At 51.4% G+C, this 27,483-nt stretch overlaps 1 protein-coding gene across 2 annotated transcripts in view; it reads left to right on the forward strand.

The window, feature by feature from the left end:
* Positions 1-27,483, forward strand: part of DROSHA (drosha ribonuclease III) — a 533,090-nt gene that overhangs the window by 355,423 nt on the left and 150,184 nt on the right. For both annotated transcript variants that reach the window (XM_085607071.1, XM_085607072.1), the window contains exon 17: positions 21,322-21,429. In XM_085607071.1, the coding sequence (XP_085463197.1) occupies positions 21,322-21,429 (108 nt within the window). The remainder of the gene's footprint in view (positions 1-21,321; positions 21,430-27,483) is intronic.

The raw sequence follows: 27,483 nt of genomic DNA on the forward strand, positions 1-27,483 counted from the left end.
CGGTTGTGAGTACTTTTCAGTGTCAGTGCTGGGTACCAAGATCCAGCACAGGGATCTCTCCTAATAGCAGGTGAGTATTTTCGTTTTCGTTACTCGGTTGATTTTAGGTGAATATTTTAAGTTTTAGAAACTCCTCACTTAAAAGAAATTTCAGAGAAAACCAGTCCATGTTATCCAATGGAAGAAAAGTGAGTTATTGGCTTTTGGGTAAGTACTCGACTGGCAGAGTTAAGGTTCTGGGCACAGACTCAGGGGTCTCCCAGGGTCAGGTAAGTACAGTTGTTACACCCTCAGCGGCACAGGGGCAGCCGGGTGCAGAGTGAGTTAGACCCAAAGTTATCCTATGGGAGGCAGGGGGGCCTTGGTTGGTGCGTGCTGACTAGCAGGCCACGCGGCTGTGGGAGCTGGGCTCCTGGTCACTTGCTCAGGGCAAATGGGGAAGTAAGTAGGAGTAGAAGTTGCACTGCCAGGGCCACTCAGGCGGCTGGGTGCAGGGTGCTTTTGAGCCTTCGGGCGCTCAATGGATTTCAATGGGAAAGCTCCAAGATGAACAAAGGCTGCAAGCTCGGGGACGGAGATTCTTCAGGTGCCACCACCACTTCGAGACATAAGGGGTGCCTTTTGGTGTCGGGAAATCTTACCCTCTGTTGATTGTGGTTGGGAGGGGGGTACCTGGTTCTGAGGCTGCAGGCGTCATCTGGAGCGTCGAGGTGAGTCCTTGGGTGCCGGATTCGGGACACAATTGTGTCACTCCGGCACAGGCCAGGCTTGGCGGGTGCAGAGTGTGCAGGGTTCGCGGTTCCGGGCTGATGCCAGGGGTTAGAAGCTGGTTTTGAGCAGAGCCACTGCTCATGGGAGTCCCAGGTGCTCAGAGTCAAAAGGTAGCCATGTCCTCCGGGGTTTGTGAGGCTGCTGGCCACTAGAGGTGCCGGGATGTAGCAGGAGCAGGTTTGAGGGTCGACAGACCGGTCGGGCTGGGGCCATAACAGTTGGTGTCTTCCTCTTCTTAGCAGCTGCACGGCAGGTCTTCTTTCTTCTTGCTCTTCTTTGTTTTTCGGAATCTGGAATCTAAGGAAGGCAGGTTCAGGGTGCCCCTAAATACTAGATTTAGGGGCGTTACAGGTAGGTAAAGGGCAGGGACCCATTGGTACACCCCCTATCCTGCAACTCTCCTCTGGGAGGGGGGCAGTAGCCTAGTCCTGATTGGGCAGGGCCTCCCATCTTCAAGATAGCGAGCGCCCGGAGATGTGCTTCACCTCGCCTCCCCCACCTGAGGGGTGGGGTTGGCAGGCTGGCACATCCCCTGTCCTTATTTGGGGTTTCCGGCCTGTCTTCCCACCAGAGTGGGGGTTAGAACCGGTGGGGGCCAGTTTGCTGGGTACAGCAATGGCCTGGGGAAGCTCACAGCATGCCTTTGTAGCTTCCCCCTGTCCATCCTGGGGGAGGAGACCTAGCACCTCGACCAGGATGTGCATTGTTGCAGGCCCAGGAGAGCGGGGCTCTCCTACCCAGGGGTCCAGCAACATGTCTGCTGTGTGGCAGCCTAGGCAGCCACTCAGACCAGACGTGTATTGCTGGTTAGGTTTCAGGGGGCATCTCTAAATATGCCCTCTGTAGTGCTTTGTACATTAAATCCCACACTGTCATCAGTGCGGGTTTAATGTGCTGATACCAAACTTCTCAGTCTTCAGTGTTACCATTATGGTACTGTGGAGTTCGTGTTTGACGAGCTCTCAGCACCATATACTCTTAAATGGCAGCACTGCACTTACAGTGCCCAGGAATGGACCTGGGTACTGTAGGGGCACAGGGCTCATGCTCCTGTGCCCACACCACTGGCATAGAGCACCCAGCTAGAGGGGTGGCTGATGTATGCCAGGGCAGTGTAGGTTTGTGGGCATGGCACACAGGGATGTGTGCCATGTCGACTCGCTGTTTGGTCTTGTACCCAGACACTCAGCCTGCAAGGGCAGTGTGTGTGTGTTAGGGTACAGGGCCTCTGAGGGTGGCACAATGAGTGCTTCAGCCCTTAGAAGCTTTCCCTGGTCACAAGGCCCTGGGTACCTAGGGTAACATTTACCAGGGGCTGACATGTGGCCAGGGTTTGCCAATTTTGGGTTTGAGGTTTTTAGGGAAGGAAACATAGGCCCTGGGCACCTGATTGGCACACTCAGTCAAAGTACATTCAGCAATTCAGCAAAAAGTGGGGGCATACCATGCAAGAAAGATGGCACTTTCTCACATGCGATACCTCCTACTCTGCTTTTGCAAGGGGGACACTCATCTAGATAAGGGCGGGTACACCTTTTGAGCTGCTTCACTCCACCATCAACAAGGAAGGCGCTGTCTTTTTTAAGTGTAGACTACTGGGCAGGGAAATTACATTAAGAAGTATTTATGGTCCCAACCAAGCTCAAACAGCCTTCTTCCGCTACCTCTCTGCCCTCTTAGCACCACTGGTTACAGACAATGTTTTTGCTCATTGGGGATTTTAACTGTGGAGCCGATATCCTGCTTGACCGCTTTACATGTCCGTCCCCTTTACCTGGTGCAACAGCCCATAATGCAGCAGAGGGCCTTAGAGACTGGTAGGATAGATGGGTACTGTCGGACTCTAGGAGGACGTAAGAGGGGTGACACAAGACTATTGCTATTGTTCCCACATTTATGAACTCCACACTAGGCTATACAAATTTGTGTTCTCAAACAGACTCAGTCAGTATATCACTTACACTGAATACCTGGGACGTACCCTATCGGACCACAGTCCCTTGCTGCTAGGCTTTTGGCTGATTGAGGATCACCCAGAGATCCTCAAGTGGCGTCTTAACTCTATGTCCCTTGAGGATTCCTGTTTCCAAGACTCCTTGGGTGAGGCTGTTGCAGGATGCTTCGAATGTAATCAGGGCTCCGCATCCTGCGGCCTGATCGAGTGGGAACATTTTAAGGTGGTGGTTCACTGTTCTTGTTTGGGCCACTCGTTCGGAGTTCGGAGAGAGCTAAATGGAAAACGTCAGACCCTAGACAGCAGACTGCACACATTGTATAATGCTTTGGGAACAGCCAAGCCTCAAAGGCCAGACTCCGAGAGGTTAGTGGACAGTATAACAGTATCTCAGAGTGACTGCGATGTCATGATTACAAACACTCAATTGCTAATGCACACGAAGAAGAGGGTCGGCCGGGTAGGCTCTTAGCATGGCTTTTTAGGCCGGAGCACCAAGGGGCCACTATCACACAACTCCTAACTGAGGATGGAATGTCACTGTACTCTGCTAGGGCCATCAATACTTCATTTTGGGAATAATGTGAAACATTATATAAGCGTCCTGGGGCTCTTTCATTGGTGGTACAGGCTACCTTTTTCAACGACTGCCACTGAGATTGTGAGAGGCTTAGCAGAGCCTGGGAGGCCCAGTCACAACTCAGGAGATTAGGCTTGCCATCAGGGAAATGTTTAAGTTGAAAACCCCAGGCCGGGACGGCCTCCCCTCGGAGTTCTACTTCGCATTTGTGGGGACCCTGGCTCTGAGGTTGGAGTCATTATATTCAGACTCCCTAAAACATGGAGCCTGCCTGACTCCACACAACACACTGTTGTGATCACGCTTCCCAAGACTACTATACAGGGTGCACCTGTCGCAGCATTTCACCCTCTGTCCATGCTCAACATGGACTTAAAAATCCTTAGCAAGGTTCTAGCCCTTTGGATACTCCCATATGCCAGCCTTGATTCATGAGGACCAAAACAGTTTCATCCCAGCCTGCATCTCTTCTCTTAACTTGCGGTGGTTATATTATGTCCCCTATCATCTAGAGGCACAGACTCAACAGAGGGCCTTGTTTATCAGTGGACCTTGAAAAAGCCTTTAATTTGGTAAGAGGGGACTTCTTTTTTAAAGCCGTGCTTCGGATGGGCCTGTGGGAGTGGTGGATTAGTTGGGTTAAGTTACTTTCTCCTGCACAGACTGCGCGAGTTAGAAGGGGTACAACCATCTTTCCACAAAATAGAGTTTACAGAGGCACCAGACAAGGGTACCCACTATTCCCCTTCTAGTCGTGTTGGCTATTGAGCCATTGGAAGAGCTATTTCAGAGAGAAAGGACAGGCTCCGGTGCAGTGGTTGAAGGCAGGTAACATATTTCTTTGTATGCCAATGATCTTTTACTGTATTTAGTTGATGGCTCCACGGGCGCTGTGACGGCGCTACGTCGTTGGAGGAAATTTGAGGTGCTCTCTGGCCTTAGAATTAATAAATCACAAACATACCTGTTTCCCATTGTACCCGCCGTCCATTGGCTGTTAGACATCCAATAAGACTTGTCTTGGGCTCCCACTACGTATAAATACCTGGCATTCCAACTATTTTACTACCTGGATGATGTACAGGAGGGTAATTTGAGGAAGGCTCTCCGATCGCTTAAAACTTTTATCCCTTTTGGAGCTTTCTTAAACTGTCAATTATGGCCAGTATTTCAGTGTCCAAAATGGCCTTGCTCCTAAGATAGTTATACTTTTCTATTAACCTCCCAGTGGGGGTGCCGGCCTCTTGGTTTCCACAATTGGACTCCCTGCTTGATATGGAATGGGAGCCATCACAGTGTCCCTGGAGGTTCTTTGGTGCCATATGGATTAGGGGAGCCAGACTGAGCTGCACTTTTTAGCAGCGAACCTTCAGTGGGTTTCCCCATGGCTCGATGCTGCCCGGCAGGAAGAATTGGGCCCGATAGGCATGACCCAATACCAGAGTGCTTTGCTGGCTAAGCTGCTCTGCCCGGCGATGACCACTCCCAAACCAGGTGTGCTATTGGCAGAGGCGCTGCGTTCTGGGGACTGCAGGGACACCTCGTTATGCCCCTGCTCAACCTTTTGTGGGTTTTCCACATGGCAACCCTCTTACCTTCTTCTCGGTGGAACAGTTATAGGCCTGGACGGACATGGACAGGCATGGTGATGGTTGAAGACCGTTGGCTTTGCTCCCATTGCGAAAATTGTAACCCAGTATGACCTACCCTCGGGGCAATTTCTAACTTACGATGCGGACGTTTCGGTATTTGTGGGAAGACAACACACACGGTATTAAAACTTCTGGTGTCTATGGGCACAGCAAGACATTTAGTGAAATGTTTTTATAAATCTTTGTCCTAAATAGTCCGAAAACCCCTGTTGACCCTTTGACATAGGTGGGGAGGGATACTTGGGTGAGACTTTACAGTCATGAATTTCGTATGGTTTTGGCATACCCTAGAAGGTCTCCAGGAATATGAGGCTGAAATATACCTAATTCAACTAGGTCCAAATCACTTACCTAACACCCCACAGACTCTGGATCATTTACGGCAGTGAATCGAGAGGTTGCCCCAGATGTGCGCTCCTATATGCAGACTTCTGTCACATGACCTGGAGTTGCCCCTATTTACTGCCTTACCGGGACACGGTGATCGCACACTAAATGCCACTCAGAGCCACACTATCAATTGTACCTTAGAGGACTGCCTTTTGGTATTGTTTCATAGGCTTAAAAAATGGAAGGTGGGATCCAGACTCATAGATTTGGCCCTGGCACTGGCTAAGAGAAGAATAAGAAGAATAACAAGGACCGGTCCGGTGGCAGATACGTGGGTGAAGGATCCCACTATGTGGGAGAGAGCGTTGATCCGAGAGGATGCTCGAGGGGGTAAGGAGACAACCGTTTGCAGGGTTGTGCACGGAGGTGTTGGTGGCATGGGAGCATACGGAGGATAACACAGAAGGGAGCCCCGAGAGTCAGGCTGGGCAAGTAGAGGTGGATGGAGGAAACACCTCAGGCGATTCAGATGACAGAGTGTGAGTGCTAGGATTTGCAGCCTAGTGCGGTCTGTGAGTGCACTGTAACCCTTCTTAGTTTAACCATATTGGTGTCAACCCCTTGTACCCCACCCCCAGTCTTGGAATTCTTATTTTATTTTTCTACTATCGGGGCTCCCGTGTTGGAATAGGTGATATTGTGTAGTTCCCCACTTCCCAGTAGGAACTACGCATTTGTTGGGCAACATAAATGTAGGGATGGTGCCAGACTGATTCAGGGCACCCCCCAAAGGTATGTAATTCTAGAAACCATCGAGTCGACGGTGCCACCATAAACACCCCAAACCCAAAAAGGTAGCAAATGGTTTTGGCAAACAGAACATGACAATCTTGAGCTCTACCAGGGATCGTAGTAACAGATCTGAAAGAAACTCGTTAGTTAGATTCCTCACCTTAGAATATCTCCAGGCGTCAGGCTAGATCCGGAAAGATTTTTCGTCAGCAATACCCCTTGCGCATCGCTAGGCGTTGTCTGCGGCTCCGCGTCCGGCGTTGTGCACCGGAATGACGTCGTCGGAGTACTTAGACGCCACCCTCGCACGCTGACGTCAGTTCTTCTTTTTTCCGCGCCAGACAGCGCCGATCCGGGAAGAGCTTATCCCTTTAGTCACTTTTTGACTAAAACCTTTTGGACTCTTTTCTCTACTCGACTCGAACTGGTGCCGGTCGGATATGAATCCAATTGGTCGCACACTGCTCGTCCTACCAGCGTGTTACCCCTAAGCATTGTGGTCCATGAAGTCAGCATCAGCGAGTGTGCCTCTGCCAGGGTATTGAACAAGAATCAAAGTCGCGTTGGCCATCCCTTGACACGTGTTTCGAGGTCTTTACCGCTCGTCAGCAGGGAATAGGCATGTGTGTAGGGTTGCTGCGTAGGCTGCCAAAAATTCTTCTCAGGTCCGGTACCGCTCGTGGCACGCAGGTGCGTAACCATGAGCTCGTCAGCCCCACCGGCTCAAGGGAGCCTGAATATAAACATGAATCCAATTGGTCGCACACTGCTCGTCCTACCAGCGTGTTACCCCAAAGCATTGTGGTCCATGAAGTCAGCATCAGTGAGTGTGCCTCTGCCAGGGTATTGAGCAAGAATCAAAGTCGCGTTGGCCATCCCTGGACACGTGTTTCGAGGTCATTACCTCTCGTCAGCAGGGAATAGGCATGTGTGTAGGGTTGCTGCGTAGGCTGCCAAAAAATAACACGCTGGTAGGACGAGCAGTGTGCGACCAATTGGATTTGTGTTAATATTCAGGCTCCCTTGAGCTGGTGGGGCTGACGAGCTCATGGTTACGCACCTGATTGCCACGAGTGGTACTGGACCTGAGAACAATTTTTGGCAGCCTACGCAGCAACCCTACACACATGCCTATTCCCTGCTGACGAGAGGTAATAACCTCGAAACACATGTCCAGGGATGGCCAACGCGACTTTAATTTTGCTTAATACTCTGGCAGAGGCGCACCCGCTGATGCCGACTTCATGGACCATAATGCTTTGGGGTAACACGCTGGTAGGACGAGCAGTGTGCGACCAATTGGATTTGTGTTAATATTCAGGCTCCCTTGAGCCGGTGGGGCTGACGAGCTCATGGTTATGCACCTGATTGCCACGAGTGGTACTGGACCTGAGAACAATTTTTGGCAGCCTACGCAGCAACCCTACACACATGCCTATTCCCTGCTGACGAGAGGTAATAACCTTGAAACACATGTCCAGGGATGGCCAACGCGACTTTAATTTTGCTTAATACTCTGGCAGAGGCGCACCCGCTGATGCTGACTTCATGGACCATAATGCTTTGGGGTAACACGCTGGTAGGACGAGCAGTGTGCGACCAATTGGATTTGTGTTAATATTCAGGCTCCCTTGAGCCGGTGGGGCTGACGAGCTCATGGTTACGCACCTGATTGCCACGAGTGGTACTGGACCTGAGAACAATTTTTGGCAGCCTACGCAGCAACCCTACACACATGCCTATTCCCTGCTGACGAGAGGTAATAACCTTGAAACGCATGTCCAGGGATGGCCAACGCGACTTTAATTTTGCTTAATACTCTGGCAGAGGCGCACCCGCTGATGCTGACTTCATGGACCATAATGCTTTGGGGTAACACGCTGGTAGGACGAGCAGTGTGCGACCAATTGGATTTGTGTTAATATTCAGGCTCCCTTGAGCCGGTGGGGCTGACGAGCTCATGGTTACGCACCTGATTGCCACGAGTGGTACTGGACCTGAGAACAATTTTTGGCAGCCTACGCAGCAACCCTACACACATGCCTATTCCCTGCTGACGAGAGGTAATAACCTTGAAACACATGTCCAGGGATGGCCAACGCGACTTTAATTTTGCTTAATACTCTGGCAGAGGCGCACCTGCTGATGCTGACTTCATGGACCATAATGCTTTGGGTAACACGCTGATAGGACGAGCAGTGTGCGACCAATTGGATTTGTGTTAATATTGGTGCAGGTAGGATGCCTGGGTTTAAAGCCTGTGACTCCTGTCACCGACTGATGTCGGTGACGGACCACCACCGCCGGTGCTTTTACTGCCTGGGGGCCGACCACGATGCGGAGTCGTGCCTCGACTGCCAGGCCTTGACCTCGAAGGCTAGGCGGGAGCGGTCCCGCAAGTTTCTCGAGCTCCGACACTCGGCTCCGCGCCATTCAAGGTCCCGGTCCAGGAGGATGTCGAAGGACCGGTCTCGGAGCCGCAGCCACCATCACCGCTCGTCGGGTTCCAAGTCTTTGGGTAAGTCGAAGCATGGTAAGAAGTCCAAGAGACGACACCGCTCTTCGGACTCCCCTTGCCGGTCGCGTGACTCGGTCGAGGGCCCGGGTGGTACCACCCCCGTGGCGCCGCAGGAACCGCGTCCGTCCCTATACCCACCGGTCCCTGGGACTGACGCGACTCCTGTGGAGATCAGTGCCTTCCTCTCGGCCATGGGGGGCCTGGCTCCGCCATCGACGCCTGCCGGTGCGCCTTCGGGCCCCGCGGGCTCGACTGGGCGGCCTAGAGAGCCGGCGGCTCCGGCCCCGACGCCGTAGTCAACTTTGTTCCCGAAGCCGCAGGTCCCCGTGGGATCCAGGCCTGGATCTCAGTCGGTGCCGGTCGACCTCACGACGCCTCCTCCGCCGGCGCCGACACCGGTTCCACCCCCAGCGCCATCTCCGGACGACGCCGTTCCCTGGTTCAGTCCGGGCCCGGCGCCGGAGCAGCGCCGTCCGGCGCCGCAGCTGACGCCGATGGATGACAATTTCATCTACCGTCCGGCTCCGATTATTCCCCCTGTTTATCAGGAATCGGATGACGGGGGCGACTGGGAGGGGTCTGAGGACCCTCTGGCCATGCAGGCCGACTTATCTCTGGGCAGATGAGCTGGGGGATGCCAGTGGTCTGGACACCTCCCCGGACACTGGTTTCATCTGTCCTCCGACTGTGGCTTCGGAGGAAGGTGCTGCATTTTCCGTGGTGCTGCGCAAGGCGGCCGAAGCCCTTGGGCTGGAGCTGCCTGCTGTGGCCATGAGGACTAACCTCCTCACTGAAGTGCTTCAACCGTCAGCAAGCTCCTCGAAGCCTCTGCTGCAGTTCAATGAGGCACTAGTGGACGTTCTGAAGGGCACCTGGTCCAAGCCCTCCACAGTACCTCCTGTGGAACGGAGCGTGGCCCGGCGCCACCACCCTGCTCCGGGCGACCCCAGTTTTCTGTCCCAACACCCCATGCCCGAGAGCCTGGGTATCCAGGCCTCTACTTCCCAATCCTCCTTCCCGTCCCCTCCCCCGGATTGGGAATCCAAGAGGTTGGAACAGTTCGGTAAGAAGCTGTTCTCTTCCCTTAGTTTGGGACTGCGGTCCTTGAACACCGCTTGCCTCTTGGACCGTTATTATCACTCTCTGTGGGATACGTTGGAGGACGTGCTGCCCCAGTGTCCGGAGGAGGCCTGGACTCTGTTCGCCCAGGCTCTTGCCGACCGGCGGGATGCAGCGCGACATGCTATTCGATGTGGACTAGACACTACGGACTCGCTGGGTAGGGCAATGTCAATCACGGTGGCGCTCCGCTGCCACGCCTGGCTGCGGTCCATGTCTTTCTCAGGGGATGTCCAGAGCACCCTCATGGATATGCCCTTTGATGGCACTCGCCTTTTTGGCGAAAAGGCGGATAGTGTGCCGGTGCGCTTCAAGGACTCCCGGGCTACGGCCACGTCCTTGGGCCTCTCGGGGCCGCGACCGCAAAGTTCCGCTTTTCATCCCTTTCGTGGCCAAGGAAGGGGCACCCCCTCACGTCCGCCTAGCCACCGGCCGCAGAACCAATCTGCACACGGTCGCGGACGTGGATTCTGCCGAGGCGGTACCGGGGGTCAACGTGCCGGTGAGTCCACATCAACCCCGGCAGCATCCGCCTCAAAGCCCTCCTAGTCCGTGCTTTCAGGCCCATTCCACGCCAGTGGGAGGCAGAGTTCGCCATCACCTGCTCCATTGGCGTTCCATCACGTCAGACAGGTGGGTGCTGCAAATCGTCCGAAGGGGCTACTCCCTCCCCTTCGAGACGACCCCTCCAGCCATGCTACCGCAGTGCCACCGCATGTCGGGGGATCACTTTTTCTACGGGAGGAAGTTGCAGCCCTCTTGGCCAAGGGGGCCGTCGAGCGCGTTCCTGGTCCAGAAGTAGGTCGTGGTTGCTATTCCCACTACCTTCTGGTTCCCAAGAAGGGCAAAGGGGGCCTACGCCCTATCTTGGACCTCAGGAGCGTCAACGCCTTCCTCCGGAAGGAGAGGTTCAAGATGCCTACCCTAGCTCAGGTTCTGGCTGCCCTGGATCCAGGAGACTGGATGGTAGTGTTAGACTTGCAGGACGCTTATTTTCACATTTCCGTCCTGCCGGCCCACCGGCATTACCTGCGGTTCACGGTGGGTCAGGAGCATCTTCAGTTCACGGTGCTCCACTTCGGCCTCACCAGTGCCCCTCGGGTGTTCACGAAAGTGATGGCAGTGGTCGCAGCTCATCTGCGCAGATCAGGGGTTTCAGTCTTCCCCTGTCTTGACGACTGGCTGTTGAAGGCGGGCTCGCCCCAGCAAGTCGTCTCCCACCTCCAGACTACGGCCGACCTCCTGCATTTGCTGGGGTTCTCCATCAATGTGCTGAAGCCGCATCTGAGTCCCTCACAGAAGCTCCTCTTCATCGGAGCGGTTCTGGACTTGGCCCCGTTCCGGGCTTATCCTCCAGAACAGCGGGTCCGGGATATTCAGGCTCTGATTCCCATCTTTCAGCCTCTATCCCGGGTTTCGGTCAGGTTGGTGCTGCGGCTTCTGGGTCTGATGGCATCCTGCATCCTGCTAGAGCATCACGCCAGGTGGCAAATGCGGGCTCTGCAGTGGGACCTGAAGTTTCAGTGGGCCCAGCATCGGGCAACCTGTCCGACCATGTCCTGATCTCGGAGGGCACTGCAAAACAGTTGCACTGGTGGCTCAAGGACCGCTATTGGATCAGCGGCAGATCCCTCTCCCTACCCCTCCCGGAGCACGTAGTAGTGACTGCTGCATCCCTCCTGGGATGGGGGGGCCACGTGGGGGAGGCGGAGATCAGAGGACTCTGGTCTCCGGCGGAGTCTCGGCTCCATATCAACCTTTTGGAGCTGAGAGCGATCCGACTTGCACTGAAGGCATTCCTTCCCGGTGTCCGGGGAAGTGTGGTGCAGGTGTTCACTGACAACACTACCGCCATGTGGTATTGCAACAAACAGGGCGGGTGGGGTCGTGGACCCTTTGTCAGGAGGCTCTGCGCCTCTGGACATGGCTGGAACATCAGGGCATCACCCTGTTGGTTCCAACACCTGGCGGGCTCTCTGAACGCCAGGGCGGACGAACTCAGCCGCTGGATCATGAATGGCGTCTCAACTCGGACGTGGCGCAAGGTCTCTTTCGGCAGTGGGGAGAGCCCTGGTTAGATCTATTCGCCACCGAAGAGAACGCGCAATGTCAGCAGTTCTGCGCGTTGGAGTTTCCAAGGCGGCACTCGCTCGGGGACGCCTTTCGTCGCGAGTGGAGTTGCGGTCTGTTGTATGCCTTTCCGCCTATACCACTTCTGCCCAGAGTGCTGAAGAAGATCAAGCGCGACCGGGCCCAAGTCATCCTTGTGGCTCCGGATTGGGCAAGAAGGTACTGGTATCCCGAGCTACTCAGTCTGTTGATCGATCCCCCGATCCGTCTGCCTCTTCAGGAGGACCTTCTGTCGCAGCAGCAGGGGATGGTCCTCCACCCGAACCTGTCCAGTCTCCACCTCTATGCGTGGAGATTGAGCGGCGGCAGTTGATGCCATTTGACTTGCCTCCTGAAGTCTGTAATGTTATTCTGGCAGCCAGGCGTCCCTCCACAAAATCGGTATACGCCTGCAGGTGGAACAAATTTTTGCCATGGTGCACAGCAAAGGCTGTGGATCCCCTTTCCGCCCCTCTTCCTGAGGTTCTCCTCTTTCTTCTTTCCATGGCCCAGCAGGGCTCTGCTCTGGGCACCCTAAAAGGTTATCTTTCTGCTATCTCTGCTTTCTTACGGCTTCCTGATCAGCCTTTTCAAATCCCCTGTTGTTTCTCGTTTCTTCAAAGGCATTACTCCTATGTTTCCTCCTGTCCCCCTCATCATGCCTCAGTGGGATTTGAACCTAGTCTTGACATTTCTGATGTGCGCTCCCTTTGAGCCTCTTCATAATTGTCCCCTTCTGACTCTTAAGACTGCTTTCCTGGTAGCCATCACCTCGGCTAGACGGGTGAGTGAGCTCCAGGCTCTATCTTCTAAGCCTCCTTTTCTTTCTTTCCATTCGGACATGGTTGTCCTCCGGACTTGTCCTTCCTTTCTTCCGAAAGTGGTGACTGCCTTTCACATCGGGCAGTCTGTCACGTTGCCCACCTTCTTTCCGCTTCCGCATCCTTCGACAGAGAAAGAGAGGCTCCACCGTCTGGACCCAAAACGGGCGCTGTCCATTTATTTGGACCGCACCAAGCCGTTCCGGGTGAACGACCAACTCTTTGTTGGATACGTGGGTGCTAAGAAGGGGCGGGCAGTACACAAGCGAACCATCTCGCGGTGGGTCGTCTTGTGTATAAAAGCTTGTTACTCCTTGCCTAAAAAGGACCCTCCTGTAGAGCTGAGAGCCCATTCCACCCGGGCCACAGCGGCGACTACTGCCCTGGGCCGAGGAGTCCCCTTGCAGGACATCTGTCAGGCAGCAACGTGGGCCTCGCTGCATATGTTTGCCAAGCATTATTGCCTGGGCAGCCAAGTCTGGAGAGATGGCTTCTTTGGCCGTTCTGTTCTCCAGGAATTTCTGGTGTGATCTTGGTTCGCAGACTCACCACCGGGGTTGGTATTGCTGGGGTATCTATTCTAAGGTGAGGAATCTAACTAACGTGTTTCTTTCAGATGAACAAGTTACTTACCTTCGGTAACGATGTATCTGTAAGAAACATTAGTTAGTTAGATTCCTCACTGACCCACCCATCCTCCCCGTTCTGCGAACCGACATCTAGGGTTAAGGCTTTCCCTTTCAGGGCCCTAGATTTTTTGGCACCAGTGTCGGTCTCTTGCATGGCTCTGCGTTCCTGGCGCGGAAAGCTATGTACAAGAACTGACGTCAGTGCTTGAGGGCGGCGTCTACGTACTCCGACGTCATTCCGGCGCACGACGCCGACGACCGACGCGGAGCTGCAGACGACGCCTAGCGACGCGCAAGGGGTATTGCTGACGAAAAATCTTTCCGGATCCAGCCTGACGCCTGGGGATATTCTAAGGTGAGGAATCTAACTAACTAATGTTTCTTACAGATACATCGTTACCGAAGGTAAGTAACTTGTTCATCTAGCACCCTTTCACTCAGTCACTTGTGCTCTCTTTCTCTCAGAGAAGTATACAAGGTTTACACAGTGGGGTGTTTTCCATATTTATTTAACCTTTGTGATTCTTGTATAAAATATATGCGCTGCAGTGATCAACAGACAAAAGCAGATGTAGGTGATTAGCAATATAAGGACAGTGAACAGAAAGAAAAGTTCCACCATCTTCCTGAAACAATGTATATATGCTGCCATATCAAACAATATATAGGTATGTATATATAGCGTATTCAAACTACACGTTTCTTAACCTAGCTGCCTAGGGGTGTGTGCATGTGTTCTGCCAGGACACCCCATTGGATGATAAAACCCCATTCATTACCTTGAAGGGAAAGAATGTAGGTCCCCGTTGTGATCAGTTGGCCATCCTTCGTTGAGGGATCACCTAACAGCTGGGCTAAAGTTTCAGTGTGCAGCGACCTCCCAAATGACCGCAAGTGCTCCTCTGCCTAAACCCGGAAACTGTTGTTTATAACAGAAAGCATCCTTGCCTTGGGCCGAGATTCTAGTCAGGCTGCCATTATTTATGTACTATAGATAGCTGTGTGTGAGAAAGTGGGTTTCTGTTGCAGTAACCCCCCCCCTTTTCTTTTTTTTGTTGCCAGACTCTGATGCTCTGACTTGATGTGCTCTGGGGCCCTGCCAATCAGGACCCCAGGGCCTGTGTTCATTCCCTAAAAAACTGTATTGCAGCCTAAACCCAATTGGCATCTCTGGCAACATGTCAGCCCCTGGTAAATGGTACCCTAGGTACCCAGGGCCCTGTGACCAGAGAAGGCCCCTAAGGGCTGCAGCACTTATTGTGCCACCCTTAGAGGCCCTGTACCCTGACACACATACACTGCCTTTGCAGGCTGAGTGTCTTGGTGCAGAACAAAACAGAGAGTCGACATGGCACACATCCCTGTGTGCCATGCCCACAAACACACTGCCCTGGCATACCCCAGTCACCCCTCTAGCTGGGTGCACTATGCCAGTGGTGTGGGTACAGGTGCATGAGCCCTGTACCCCTACAGTACCCAAGTCCATTCCTGGGCACTGTAAATACAGTGCTGCCAATAAGAGTATATGGTGCTGGGAGGTCGTCATTACGAACTCCACAGCACCATAATGGCTACACTGAAGACTGAGAAGTTTGATATCAAACTTCTCAGCACATTAAACCCACACTGATGCCAGTGTGGGATTTAATGTAAAATGCACGACAGAGGGCAACTTAGAGTTGCCCCCTGAAACTAACCCACAACCAGTGTCCTGACTGAGAGGCTGCTTAGGGTGCCACTCAGCAGACAGGTTGCTGGCCCCCTGGGTAGAGAGCCATCCGCTCTCGTGGGCCTGCAACAATGCACATCCTGGGGCGAGGTGCCAAGCCTCCTCCCCCAGGATGGGCAGGGGAAGCTTCAAAGGCATGCCACCTTTGTGAGCCTCCCCAGACCACTTGCTGTACTCAGCAACTGGTCCCCACCGGTTCTGGCCCCCACATTGGCGGGAAAACCCAAGTGAGGAAAGGTGGTGTGCCCGCCTCTGCCAACCCCACCCCTCAGGTGGGGGAGGAGAGATGAAGCACAACTCTGGGCTCTCGCCATCTTGAGGATGGGGAACCCTACCCAAACAGGACTAGGCTCCTGCCCCCCTCCCACTGGAGAGTGGCAGGATAGGGGGTGTACCCACCCCAGGGAAGGGACCCATTGGTCCCTGCCCTTTACCTACCTGTAACGCCCCTAAATTTAGTATTTAGGGGCACCCTGAACCTGCCTTCCTCAGATCCCGATTTTGAAACAAGAAGAAAGAAGACCTGCCGTGCAGCTGCTAAGAGGAGTATGACACCAAGTGACTTGGCCCCATAGAACTGCGCATAGAGGTAGGGAGCTGTATTTATACTGTTTGACACCAGAGGTTAATAAAGCAGCAAAAGTGCAGCAAAATATGGTGTTTTCTGGGTGTCTACTTATAACAAATATTACCTTCCGTGGTATTTTATTGGATATAATCGGTCTTAACAGAAAACCAGAATCGCTACTGTTAGAAACGGGGTAGCTTGCCGCGGAGCGGGTAGGCAAAACTTAGGAGCAATGTGTAAAGTATCTGCGCAGCCCACACTCACAGGCGACACACTAGGCACACTACAGAAGAGACTCGACACCAGGTTATATGAAAATAACTTGTGTATTAGGTAAAACACATTATAGAACCATCACAGATACATATACACTGTGCCAACCGGCACCAGGTAGCAATTTACAGGGGATTATGTACAAGGCAGCGCCAATCAGGTCGCTGGCAGAACCATCATGACGTACAAACAGTAAATGCAAAACCATCAGCAATAAAGGTATAACAGCCAGTACCTACTGGCTAGATCGTGAACTTAGCAATGTATCACAATAGGCATAAATCACTGTGTGAGCAGGCCTGAACTGAAAACCCCTCAACATCTCATTAGGCATAGAAACATATATTATGTATTCTCATTAGGCTGGAGACGCATTAGATCAGGCACATTTTATTTTTTTTTAAACTTTTTTTTAATTAACATTTTTGCAACAAAATCACATCACATCTCGTTAATTAGATCAGGCACATTATGCATAAAACCATATTAGCATTAGGCATAAACATGTGAGCACAGAGGCATCCTCATTAACATGGTTGCATTATACATAAATTATCCTTTAGCATAACCCACCTTATATCTTATATTTGGGGAAAACAACCGGTAATCACTGGTTACAGGTACCCCTAACATACCCTTACTTGGCAAAACGTCCTAATTAGTAACAGTGCACCATATCATTGGGCATGAAAATACATTCTGCATAACCATATTAGAATGGGGCATAAAACACATTTGGCAAGGATCAGCCTAAATACATTATGCATACATGAGGCCTAAATATTATAGCCCTAGTGAATCACTGTAACCCCATATACCCTCTCTAACTGCGTTAGGCATCATCATCAGCGGGCATCAAAATACTTTATACCACAATCATGGGGCATGGAATGCAAGCATCATAGCAGGACCATTAGGAGAGATCTCAGGAGCATGAATGCAACATCTAGAGGCATAAAAGTATACCATGCAAACCCCTATTAGCATGGGGCATACCATAATCAGTAGTGCACACAGTTTACTGTTATTCTACTGTAGGGTCCCCCTTGGTAGGTGATGCAAACATGCACCTCATTGGAGCTGCTCTCGCGGTGCAGCTGTGCACACAAACACAGGAGGCACTGGCACCTCTGAACCCTCTTGAGCCCTCACTGGGGCCCTACGACAAATGTGTGCCACGTTGCAGCTGCCCGTTCTCTCCCGCGGTGCAGCTGCGGACTTGGGGCCAACAAAGCACTGTTCACATTGGAGTCCCTCTGAAATTAATACTGGTGTAGCCCCCAATTCGCAGCTGCGGTCCAAAAATTAGCAACAGGGCAATGGAGACCAACCTCGGGGTTCTAAAAATAGTTCTGCCCCCAAAAACGTTGCAGCGGGCCCCGCAACTGCGGCGCCGCTGTGCAGCCCACGGGACACTGTGGCTCCATCCATGCTGGAACCCCACGCGGACTCCAAAGCAAAGGTGGCCGCACGTTGCAGCTGCCCACTGCCAGGCGGGGCAGCTGGGAAAACCAGCACGACCACTCTGGGAAGGACCACTGGGGGGGGTGGGCACCGACAATGTGCCCCGTTGCCCCCTCCTCCACCAGTTCCCCAATGAACCCCACTCACCGGCTCTCGGAGCAGGCTCCGTACGTCTTTTTGGGCCGGAACTCCCGGCCAGCTGATAGGCTGCACGTGGGGCTCTCCTCACCTCACGGAAGCCCTGCCTTGCCTCCGATGCTGTGCCGCCTGTCTCCTTTCGCCCAGGTCCCCCTTCCTGGGACCGGGACTTGGATGGGACGGCCGTGAAGCGCTGGGCGGCTGTGCCGGGGGTGGGACGAGCTGACGGAGACCGCGCTCCGTGTCCGACTCCCCGCTTCAGTCCTCGTAGGTGGGCCCGCCTACAATCAGGCTTCAGGATGCCTGACTTCCTCTCTGCGGCGGCTCTTTTTCGGCTGCTCGGGTCGCGGCGGTGATTCCTGCCGGCAATGAGGGGTAGGCTCCCTCCTAAGTTAAAGTACCAAGCAGGGTGGGCACCTTCGCAAACAAAAGACATCTGCGGGTCGGGCACCCACTAAAGTCGGCAAGGTGCGGGGTAGGCTCCCGCGGTATTTTCAAAGAAGCAGCTCTCCTTGGCAGCACGCGGAGTGGGCACCCGCTGATAAACAGGCTATAAAGGCGGGTGGCACCCGGTCCTCGGCACCACAATGCAGGGTGGCCTCCCGTTTTCAAGCAAGTAGGCAGGGGGGGAACCCACACACCAGGATTCCCTCGTAGCGCTTTGGCAGCCCAGTGCTGCAGGCGTCAGCTCCTCTTCTCCTGGGCAGGTGCTAGATGCAACGCTCACGAGGCGCCAGGTAGCTGGCAAAGATTCAGGGTCCCACACAATAAAGTAGCGCCCACGAGGCGCTAGGGGCCAGGGGGACCAGACAGGCAATGTTGGGCAAGATCAGCAGGCAGTGGGCAGCTCATCAGAACAGGACAGCAGTTCCTTGGAACAGTCAACCCCCATAATGTGGCACTCCTCTTGGCACAGCAGTCTTTACTCCTGCAAAGGTCTCTCACTGGCCCTGTGGACAGCAGAGGGGTCCAGAGGGGCACAGGGGCCAGCACGCAGGCCCTCGCGGCGTTACATCCTGGCAGAGTGTCCCCTCCAAATCAAAGTCCAAGTAAACCTACATGGAGTCTCAGCTCCTCTATAAATACACCCCTCACCCCACCTACTGAAAAGGGCCAGAAGCTTCTGGAAGAGTCTCTGGAGAAACCGGTCCCAACTGGTTTTGGGGAAGGTGTTGAGCACCCTGTCTGCCAGACTTCCCTCCTCCCTTCATGAGCTGGGGTCTGGTAGACACACACCCCAAGGGGCGGAGCCAGCCTTACACAAGGCAGGCACACAGCACACTGAAATGCCAAGGTTTAAAAGTGGCATTTCCACAATGGTGAAAATAAATATGTGCACACCATTGCACAGCATTTAATATTTCCATCGCACACATAACAAACATGGCATACATATTTTCTACCATGGGGAGATATCCCATAAGGGGGCGGGGGGGTTCCTAATGTAAGCCTATGGAAGGCAGAAAGCACACGCACTTTGCACTGCTAACCAGCGCTAAAGTGCCCAGAGTCCTAAAACCACCAACCTTATGTCAGGAAAAAGACTAGGGGGAAGGCCAAAAAGTTTAGGGATGACCCTGCAAGCAGGGACAAGTTCAACACCTACACATAAAATTCCAATTGCACCCAGTAGCTAAAGTTTGGCCCTTTCCACTCTCTAATCTCTTAAGTAGGTATGTGGTGTGCCTCAAGGTCATGCCCTTTTATCAGCCTTCACCAACTGCTATACTGCAGTCCTATTAGCGATCGTCAGCAGTTAGTTTTGGCTGCCACAGTTAGGCTGATGACGCATCCGCATTGGAATCCCAAATGAACAGGGAAACATTTGCTTGATGAATGGCTGTCACTTACATATGACAAATGATTGAAAGAATGTGATCCTGGTCTTGTTGATCCAGGAGTTATCGGCTTCACTTGGCCTTACCCCTCTAGTACCTCTACCCCTCAATTACCCCTACCCCTCAAATCCACCTACACCTTCACAGAGCTCAGAAATCTGTGTGCCACCTTCATCTCAGAAGTATTATTATGAGCACAACATGTTTGTGGCAGGGCCGGACTGGCCGTAGCGAGCACCGGGCAATCCCCCGGTGCGCCGCACGGGTGGGGGCCGGTTTTGGGCCCCTGGGGGCTGTTTTTGTTACAGGGCCGTTTTGCAGCCTAGCTGCAAAATCGGCCCTGTAACAATATCGGCCGAAAACCGGCCCTCGCAAAGAGCTCGGCGGCACCCCCAAGCCCGTGGGGGGGGGGTCGGCCGAGCACTTTGCCAGGGCCGGTTTTGGTTCCCAATATGTTTTTCCACCTCTGAGACATTCTACCCCTACTGCAGTCTTGCAACTGATGCAACTTCGTCTTCGTTGCATTTTACTTTTTTTACTACTTCAGTGGAGTGTAGTGAGTCTTTTCCATCAGCATTTTGGAGTAAATTTCAAAGAGCGCATTGCATAGCTGCCCAGCTCATGCTTGACATTAAGAGATGATTGCATCCCTCTAGCATGGTCCTTGATGTGGTATACAGGGTTTGGGAGCAGATCTCCACACATACAGGTCCTCCTTCCCTATTGAAGACTATTCCTTTGTCTTCCTACCTAGAGGGGGACATCAACAATCTGCAGGACCCGCCTCTTCCACTAAGCCTGTGAAATGGGTTTCATCTCCAGTTACCAAACTGCTTTGTTCAACTAGTGATTTGAAACATCCTGTTCGTAGCATGTATTGCTGTAGATACACATGCTATGCATACTCCTGCCATTTATAAATTTATTGCCCACAAATAAGTCTTTCAAGTCATGCTCTTTCAAGTAATGTGCTCTGCAAAAGCAATAAATAAATATAAATGTGAGGTTGGAACAATTAAACCGGCACCCTGGTACTGCAGTCTGTTAATTTACCTCTGCCTTACCTGCTATTTACAAACGAATAGAGATGGCAAATGGCGAGCTTTAGCAGCCCAATAAAATAGTATGAAACGCCGGATGTAATGTAAACTTGGGAGCATTTTAAGAAATGCATGCCCAAAAAATAAAGATACATCGTGTTGAAGTAAGACAAGAATCGTTACCAGGCCATATGGAACATTCACCTGCCTTAGCATTGTAATAAGTGAATTCGTTTTTCTTGTTGCGTTATTAATTGGGTGGGGGGAATCTTTGCTGACTTCAAAACTGCACGAAACCTATTTCATTTTTTAATCACATGCTTTGTTAAATAACGTCAAGCTATTTTATTCAGCACTTTTTGTACGGTTTCAGATCTATAAGTGTGTGTGTATTTTGTATTTTTGCTGTTTTTATGGATTAACAAAAATCTGAAATAAGACATTGACTAAAGTGAAACTACTCTATAGAACTCACTTCAGCTTCGTAGCCCAAGCATGGGTAATATTTAAAAGGCATTGAATGTACGAAAAATGTCAATGCTGGAGATCCACAGTTAAAAAAATATTTCTTCTTTGTCCCCATACTAAAAATGGCCCTACATGTCTTTCACTTGAGACACTCCCTGGTCTTCCCATTGACTCTGTCCAAGCCATAAAGGAGTTTGCTAAACATTGTGGGACTCAGTTTGAACTGACGTTGCTGGAACTGGGTAGGAGTGGCTACCAGTTCAGGGGTGTGAGAAAAGACTAAAATCCCAGTACTACATGTTTGGTTAAATGAGTTAAGTTGCAAATTTAAAACGAAAGCGAAAAGAAAGGGGGTGTTGCATGATCACCTTCATTGGGTGGGGGGGAGGGTGTTCATATATAATTCATACCGACTAGAAAGAGAACTAACTCGATTGTAGTACGTGGTGAAATCTAGTATTTTTAGTGTGGGACTGTGTTAGACACTCTGATCCATTCTTAATCATTGTTTCAAATCTGTTTCCACAGCATGCCATGATGTTGCCTGTCCTGACCCACCACATTCGCTATCACAGGTGCCTTGCGTATTTGGATAATTTAGTAGGATACATATTTACAGATCGATGTTTGCTGCAGGTAAAGTGGACGTTGAATACATTATGCATGCACATTAATAATACTTTACTGCAAATAAAAAAGCTGTGTAAACTTCTTATAAAACCTATGGAGCTCTTTCTGGGGTTACTTCTCTTGAGTATGATGTTAGAAACTGCTCATTTGTTCTAATATGCGATGGTTGTTATTGGGCAATTTATTTCTCTATCTCTGGTGACATAATCTAAAGAATAGGGCAGTTGTTGTAGACAGCAATACGTCTGCCCTATTCTTAAGATGATTGGCATCGTCCAACTTGATAATGTGGAGAAGTGTCAAGAGCAGTGTTGGTGGACTAATAACAAGAAGGGGTTCTATTTTCAGTGTTTTAACATCCTTCTGGTCGGGTGCGACATAACAAATCATCCGCTGTATTAGGCGTTTGTGCAATACAAATTCGAAGTGTGACAGATGTGATTCTGTTGTACGTGATCAAATATTTTGTATATAACATGCACATAAATTTACCATTTATCAAACAACTATAATAGCTGTGTAGATTTATAATGAGCGAGGTATGCCTTGATTTACATGAAATCAAATCTGCTGCTGTACTCCTTGAAACTGTCAGTTTGTGTTGGGGATAAGGGACTGATTATATTGAAACTTTTTAAGATTACATATATTTCATAAGGAGTATAATATTGCTTTTATATTCTGTCTTTAAGCTCTTTATTTTTTCTTGCAACATTTGCTTATTGCGGTTTTTAGAGGTCACATACATCATGAACATCGTATAGACCGTATACACACTTTTGTGTGAGCTGCTGGATGCATGCAGGGCTCTAGGGAGCTGAAATGGCCCACGTGTGTTGCCCAATGAGAGGTGCTCATTCCTGGGCCCAGCACTGAGAGTTTGGGACCACTTTCTCACTGTGACGCAGTGAGCTATATAATCATGGTTCCAGGCAGGAGGAGGTATGCATCAGTGGGTCTCGCACCCTGGGGGTGGGGGTCCTAGGCGGTTATGGGGGGATGGAGAGAACCCATACGGTACATGGAGCTGACGTCCCTGATGGAAGGGGATTGTCGGGCATGGTTCTTGTGCATACACCACATAATGTCGAGTCTCGGTGCAGCAGAGGTGAGTGTGACTCGAAGTGTGGCCTAGTAGTGGTCAGCTCAGGTTGTCACTGTTTCATCAGCAGTGAAGGAGGAGCCATAGATTGCCTCAGAGGCGCCCAGGTTATTGATCAGTTTACACGTAGTGCATTTGTGACTGGCTACCCTGTGTAGTTACATTCTCCATTTATTGAGGGTAGGTACAGTAGGTTGCCTCCAATGATGGAGGATGCAGAGCTTTGCCACGGCAAGGGTGGTTGCTAACCACTGATGTTTATAAATTGTTAGGTCTGGGAGAACAGAGGTGTTGTGTAGAATAGCAAGTTGGGGGAGGGTAATCGGAAAGGAGCAAGGACGACGGAGCAGGGACCATGCGTTCGTCCAATAGCTCTCAAGTCTCGGGCATAACCAGAGTATGTGAAACAGAAACATTGCACCGTTTCTTCCCCCAAACCTGCTAAAAACAGTGGTCCTTTGCCTTGTAATGTCCAAATTTGACCTTTGCATGGAATATACGTTAATGTAATCAAAGCTCCCTTGAAAAAGCTGCAGACTTTAAAAAATACAGCGGCAAGGCTGCTGATGAAAATCCCTAGGTCCCAGTCGACCTCACACGCTTTGGTGAACCTTCATTGACTACCTGTGCATCAAAGGATTCAGTTAGAAATGCTTTGTATTGCTTATAAGGTGCTACTGGAACAAGGTCCTACCTTCTACAAAGAAAAACTCAGATGGTACGTCCCTAACAGAACTCTTAGGTCCTGCTCAGCTAGGAATTTGATTGTGCCATCCTACAAGCTCTCCTCTTGGGGAGGTAGGAGCTTTATGCACTGCATGACCAAAAAATGGAATTGCCTTCCCTTTGAGATAAAATCTACTCCCTCTCCTTGGAGCTTCTATAAGTTACTAAAAACGTGACTTTTCTTAACCCTAACTGATTTCATTTCTCTGGCTCTTTTTAGCTCTTTGACGCCTTAGGGTAATTGTTTGAGCTTTATAAACTTAAATCAAACAGATCAGAAAGGTCAGTTTTGTATCTCCGGCATTGGCCATGGGGTAGCAACTTGGCCCACTAACCTTCCATGAAGACCAGTACAAATCGTGAAAGATTGTGAAGTATAGGAAGGGCCTGGCACCGCTCCAAGTGTCCTAAATCCTCTTCGTCCCACTCAAGATCAGAGCACTCTGGTAAGCGGCACAAAAATACAAGAAGTCGAAGCGTGCTTCAACTTTTCCCTGTCTATCGGCTGACGCGACGGCACAACATCGATGTTCAAGGCCTCGTTCTCTGGCACCTGCGACTGTTCCGACTGTTCACCTCCCTGCTTTTCAGGGAGCCGGAGCGACCCCGCTCAAATTAAGAAGTTGTTCTCGGCGGAGTCGCAAGTCACCCGCCCCGCAGCCCCTGCCCCTCCCCCCCTCCCCCCCACCACCCCCCATCCTTCCTCGTCTGGTGATGGATCCGGACCGGCTCCAGTCATACCACTGCGACCTTCCCCGATTTTGTTACAGATGTTGATGTTCCTAGCGCCTACTGGGGGTGCCAGCCCTAATCTGATTCTCGACGACACAAAGTTGGAGCCACATCGACCAGTGCTGGTTCTGGCCCCGGCCCCCAGATGACCAACAGGTCCTACGTCGTTTACTTAGCCTTATTCTGGAGGGATATTAATGGTAGAAGAATGTGAGTGGTCACTGCACCCTTTAGAAGAGCAGCCTTATGAACAGGATATGGACGGGTATGAGGAATTGGGTGAAGCCACTAGAGTAGATACTTCTTCAGATACTGGCATGCTTTCTCTCCCCCCACCGTGGCTATGGAGGAGGGAGAATCTTAACGCAGTGGCGGTACATAGGGCGGCTGAGGCCCTCGACCTCTAGCTGCCCTCTGTGGCGGTCAAGATTAACATATTGATAGAGGTCTACAGCCGGGAGCTTCTTCTTCGGAACACTTGTTCCCTTTTAATGAAGCTGACATGAACGTCATTCTGCAAACATGGTCCAATCCCAGCACAAGGGCTCTGTGAACAGGACGATTGCCCGCCACCACAGCCCTGCTTTGGGCAACCCAAACTTCCTTACTGCCCACCCCAACCCAGAGAGCTTGCTAGTCCAAACCTCTACCTCTCATGGCGTTTTCTCTGTCGCTCCCCCTAACAGAGAATCCAAGATGCTAGACAGTTGGGGCAAGAGAATGTTTTCTTTCGACAGCCTTGCATTGCAGTCGGTGAACACTGCATGCTTATTGGCCTGTTATTTCCACTCTCTGTGAGAAACTGTTGCACAAGTGCTGCAACAGGCTACGGCCAAGTCCATGGGCTTCTCAGCTGCCTCCCGTCCCCAGTCAGCGTTTCGCTCCTTTTGTGGCTACAGATGGGGCTTTCAACCGCGCCAGCCCTGTCTCAGCCACCGAGCCATGCAAGTTCATTAACCCCTGTGCGGAAGAGGACGCGGTTTGTTCTGACCCTGTGGGTCAGGTACCCAGAGGTCCGGTCAAGCAACCACCCGACAGCTTCTGCCTCCAATCCCTCCTAGTCTTGCCGTTCAAGAACATGGGTGTCCAGTTGGTGGCAGGATCCTCCATCACCTCCACCACTGGCAAAACATCACTTAGGACAGGTCAGTTTGCCACATTATCTGAATGGACCACTCCTTCCCCTTTGAGACCCTCCATGCCTCCATCCTTCGATCGGCTTAAGGAGGATCATCTACTTTTGCTCCAGGAGGAAGTCATGGCTCTTTTAGCCAAGGAAGCCATAGAGAGGGTTCTGGCGCCAGAAGGAGGCGGTGGTTGCTATTCCCGCTAATTTCTGGTCCCAAAAAAGGACAAGAGCCTTCGTCCTATCCAAGACCTCCGGGCCCTCAACTACTTCAGAAAAAAGGAGAAATTTAAGATGCTCACATTGGCTCAGGTCTTGTCTGCCCTGGACTTGGGAAACTGGATGGTAGCATTGGACTTGCAGGATGCATATTTTCACATTCCCCTCCTGCCCACAGGCATTACCTGTGTTTCACAGTGGGCCACGAGCACTTTCAGTTCACAGTGCTCCGTTTTGTCCTTACCAGCGCCCCTCGGGTGTTTACCAAGGTGATGACTGTGGTCTCAACTCATCTGCGGAGATCAGGGGTGCCAGTCTTCCCCTATCTCGTTGACTGACTGTTGAAGGCAGGCTTGCCCTAGGCTGTTCTCTCTCATCTCCAGACCTCCTGCATTTTCTGTAGTTCAATATCAAAGTACTGAAGTCACCCCTGACTCCCTCTCAGACGCTTCCTTTCATCGGAGCTGTTCTGGACACAGTGCAGTTTTGGGCCTATCCTCCCAAGCAGTGAGTCCAGGATATTCAGTCGATAATACCAATGTTTCACCCTTTACCCTGGATTTTGGTGAGAGTGATTCTGAAGCTGCTGGGCCTCATGGCCTCCTGCATCCTGCTAGTGACACATGCCAGATGGCGCATGTGGGCTCTGCGGTGAGACCTGAAGTTCCGGTGGGTGCAGTATCAGGGAATCTCTCCAACATGGTCCAAATGTCGGAGGAAACTGCACAAGACCTGCAGTGGTGGCTGACGAACTATGATTGGGTCAGAGACAGACCCTTCACACTTCCTCAATCAGATCTCACAGAAGTAACAGAGGCGTCACTTCTAGTATTAGGCGGCGTCTGGGAGAGGTGGAGATCAGAGGACTCTGGTGTCCGGGGGGAATCTGGACTCCACATCAACATGCTGGAGCTTCGAGCAATCCGATCGGCATTAAAAGCCTTTCTACCCTCCATCAAAGGAAGGCTAGTTCAAGTGTTCTCGGACAACACCACCGCCACATGGTACTTGTGTGTGCAAACCGGGTTGAGTGGGGTTGCAAACTCTTTGCAAAGAGACCCTGCGTCTCTGGACATGGCTGGAACAGCAGGGCATATCCCTGGTGGTTCAACACCTGGCAGGTTCCCTGAACACCAGGGCTGACTAACTCAGCCGTCGATGCCTAGCAGATCACGAGTGGCATCGCTATCCAGAGGTGGCGCAAGTTATCTTTTTAGCAGTAAACAGAGTATTGGTTACATCTGTTTGGCTCTGCAGAGAATGCGCAATGTCAGCCGTTTTGCTCGCTGGAATTTAAAAGGCGGCTCTCGCTCGGAGACGCTTTTCATCCCGAGATGAGTTCAGGCCTCCTGTATGCCTTTCCGGCCATACCACTCCTGCCCAGAGTTCTCCAGAAGATCAGGAACAACCGGGCCCAAGTCATCCTTGTGGCTCCGGAATGTCACGGAGAGTCTTGTATCCTGAGCTTCTGCAAATGAGCATTGATCCTCCCATCAGGCTGTCCCTTCAGGAAGATCATCTGTTGCAGCAGCGGTGGCGGTTTCTCCACCTGCACCTGTCAACTCTACACCCTCTTGCGTAGAGATTGAGTGGCGGCAGTTGATAGCTTTCAACCTTCCTCCCAAAGTTTGTAATGTTATTCTGGCAGCCAGACGTTCCTCCACTTAGAAAGTACCTGCCTGCCAGTGGAAGAAAAGTGTATTATATTGTACATCGAAGTCTATCGGCCCTCTTTCTGATTCCCTTTCCAATGTTTTACTTTTTATTTTGACCCTTGCCCAGCAGGGCTCTGCTCTAGGCACCCTAAAAGGGTAGATGTCTGCTTTCCTAAGGCTGCTAGTCCAACTCTCTTTATTTAAGTCACTCATTGTGCATAGATTCCTAAAAGCCTCGTACATGTGTTTCCACGTTCACCCTTCATTATGCTTCAGTGGACCTTAATTTGGATCTCACCTTCCTTTTGTGTGCCCATTTCCAGCTTCTGAACATATGCCCCCTCCGGCTGCTCACAATAAAACCAGTCTTTGTAGTGGAAATCGCATATGCCAGGAGAGTGAGCGAGCTGCAGGCTCTATTGTCCAAGCCTCCATTTTGATGATATTCCCTGACAAATTGGTGCTTCGCACTAGAGCCTCTTTCCTGCCGAAAGTGGGAA

This window comes from Triturus cristatus, chromosome 5_2 (genome assembly GCF_964204655.1).
Source record: "Triturus cristatus chromosome 5_2, aTriCri1.1, whole genome shotgun sequence".
Lineage (NCBI taxonomy): Eukaryota > Metazoa > Chordata > Amphibia > Caudata > Salamandridae > Triturus > Triturus cristatus.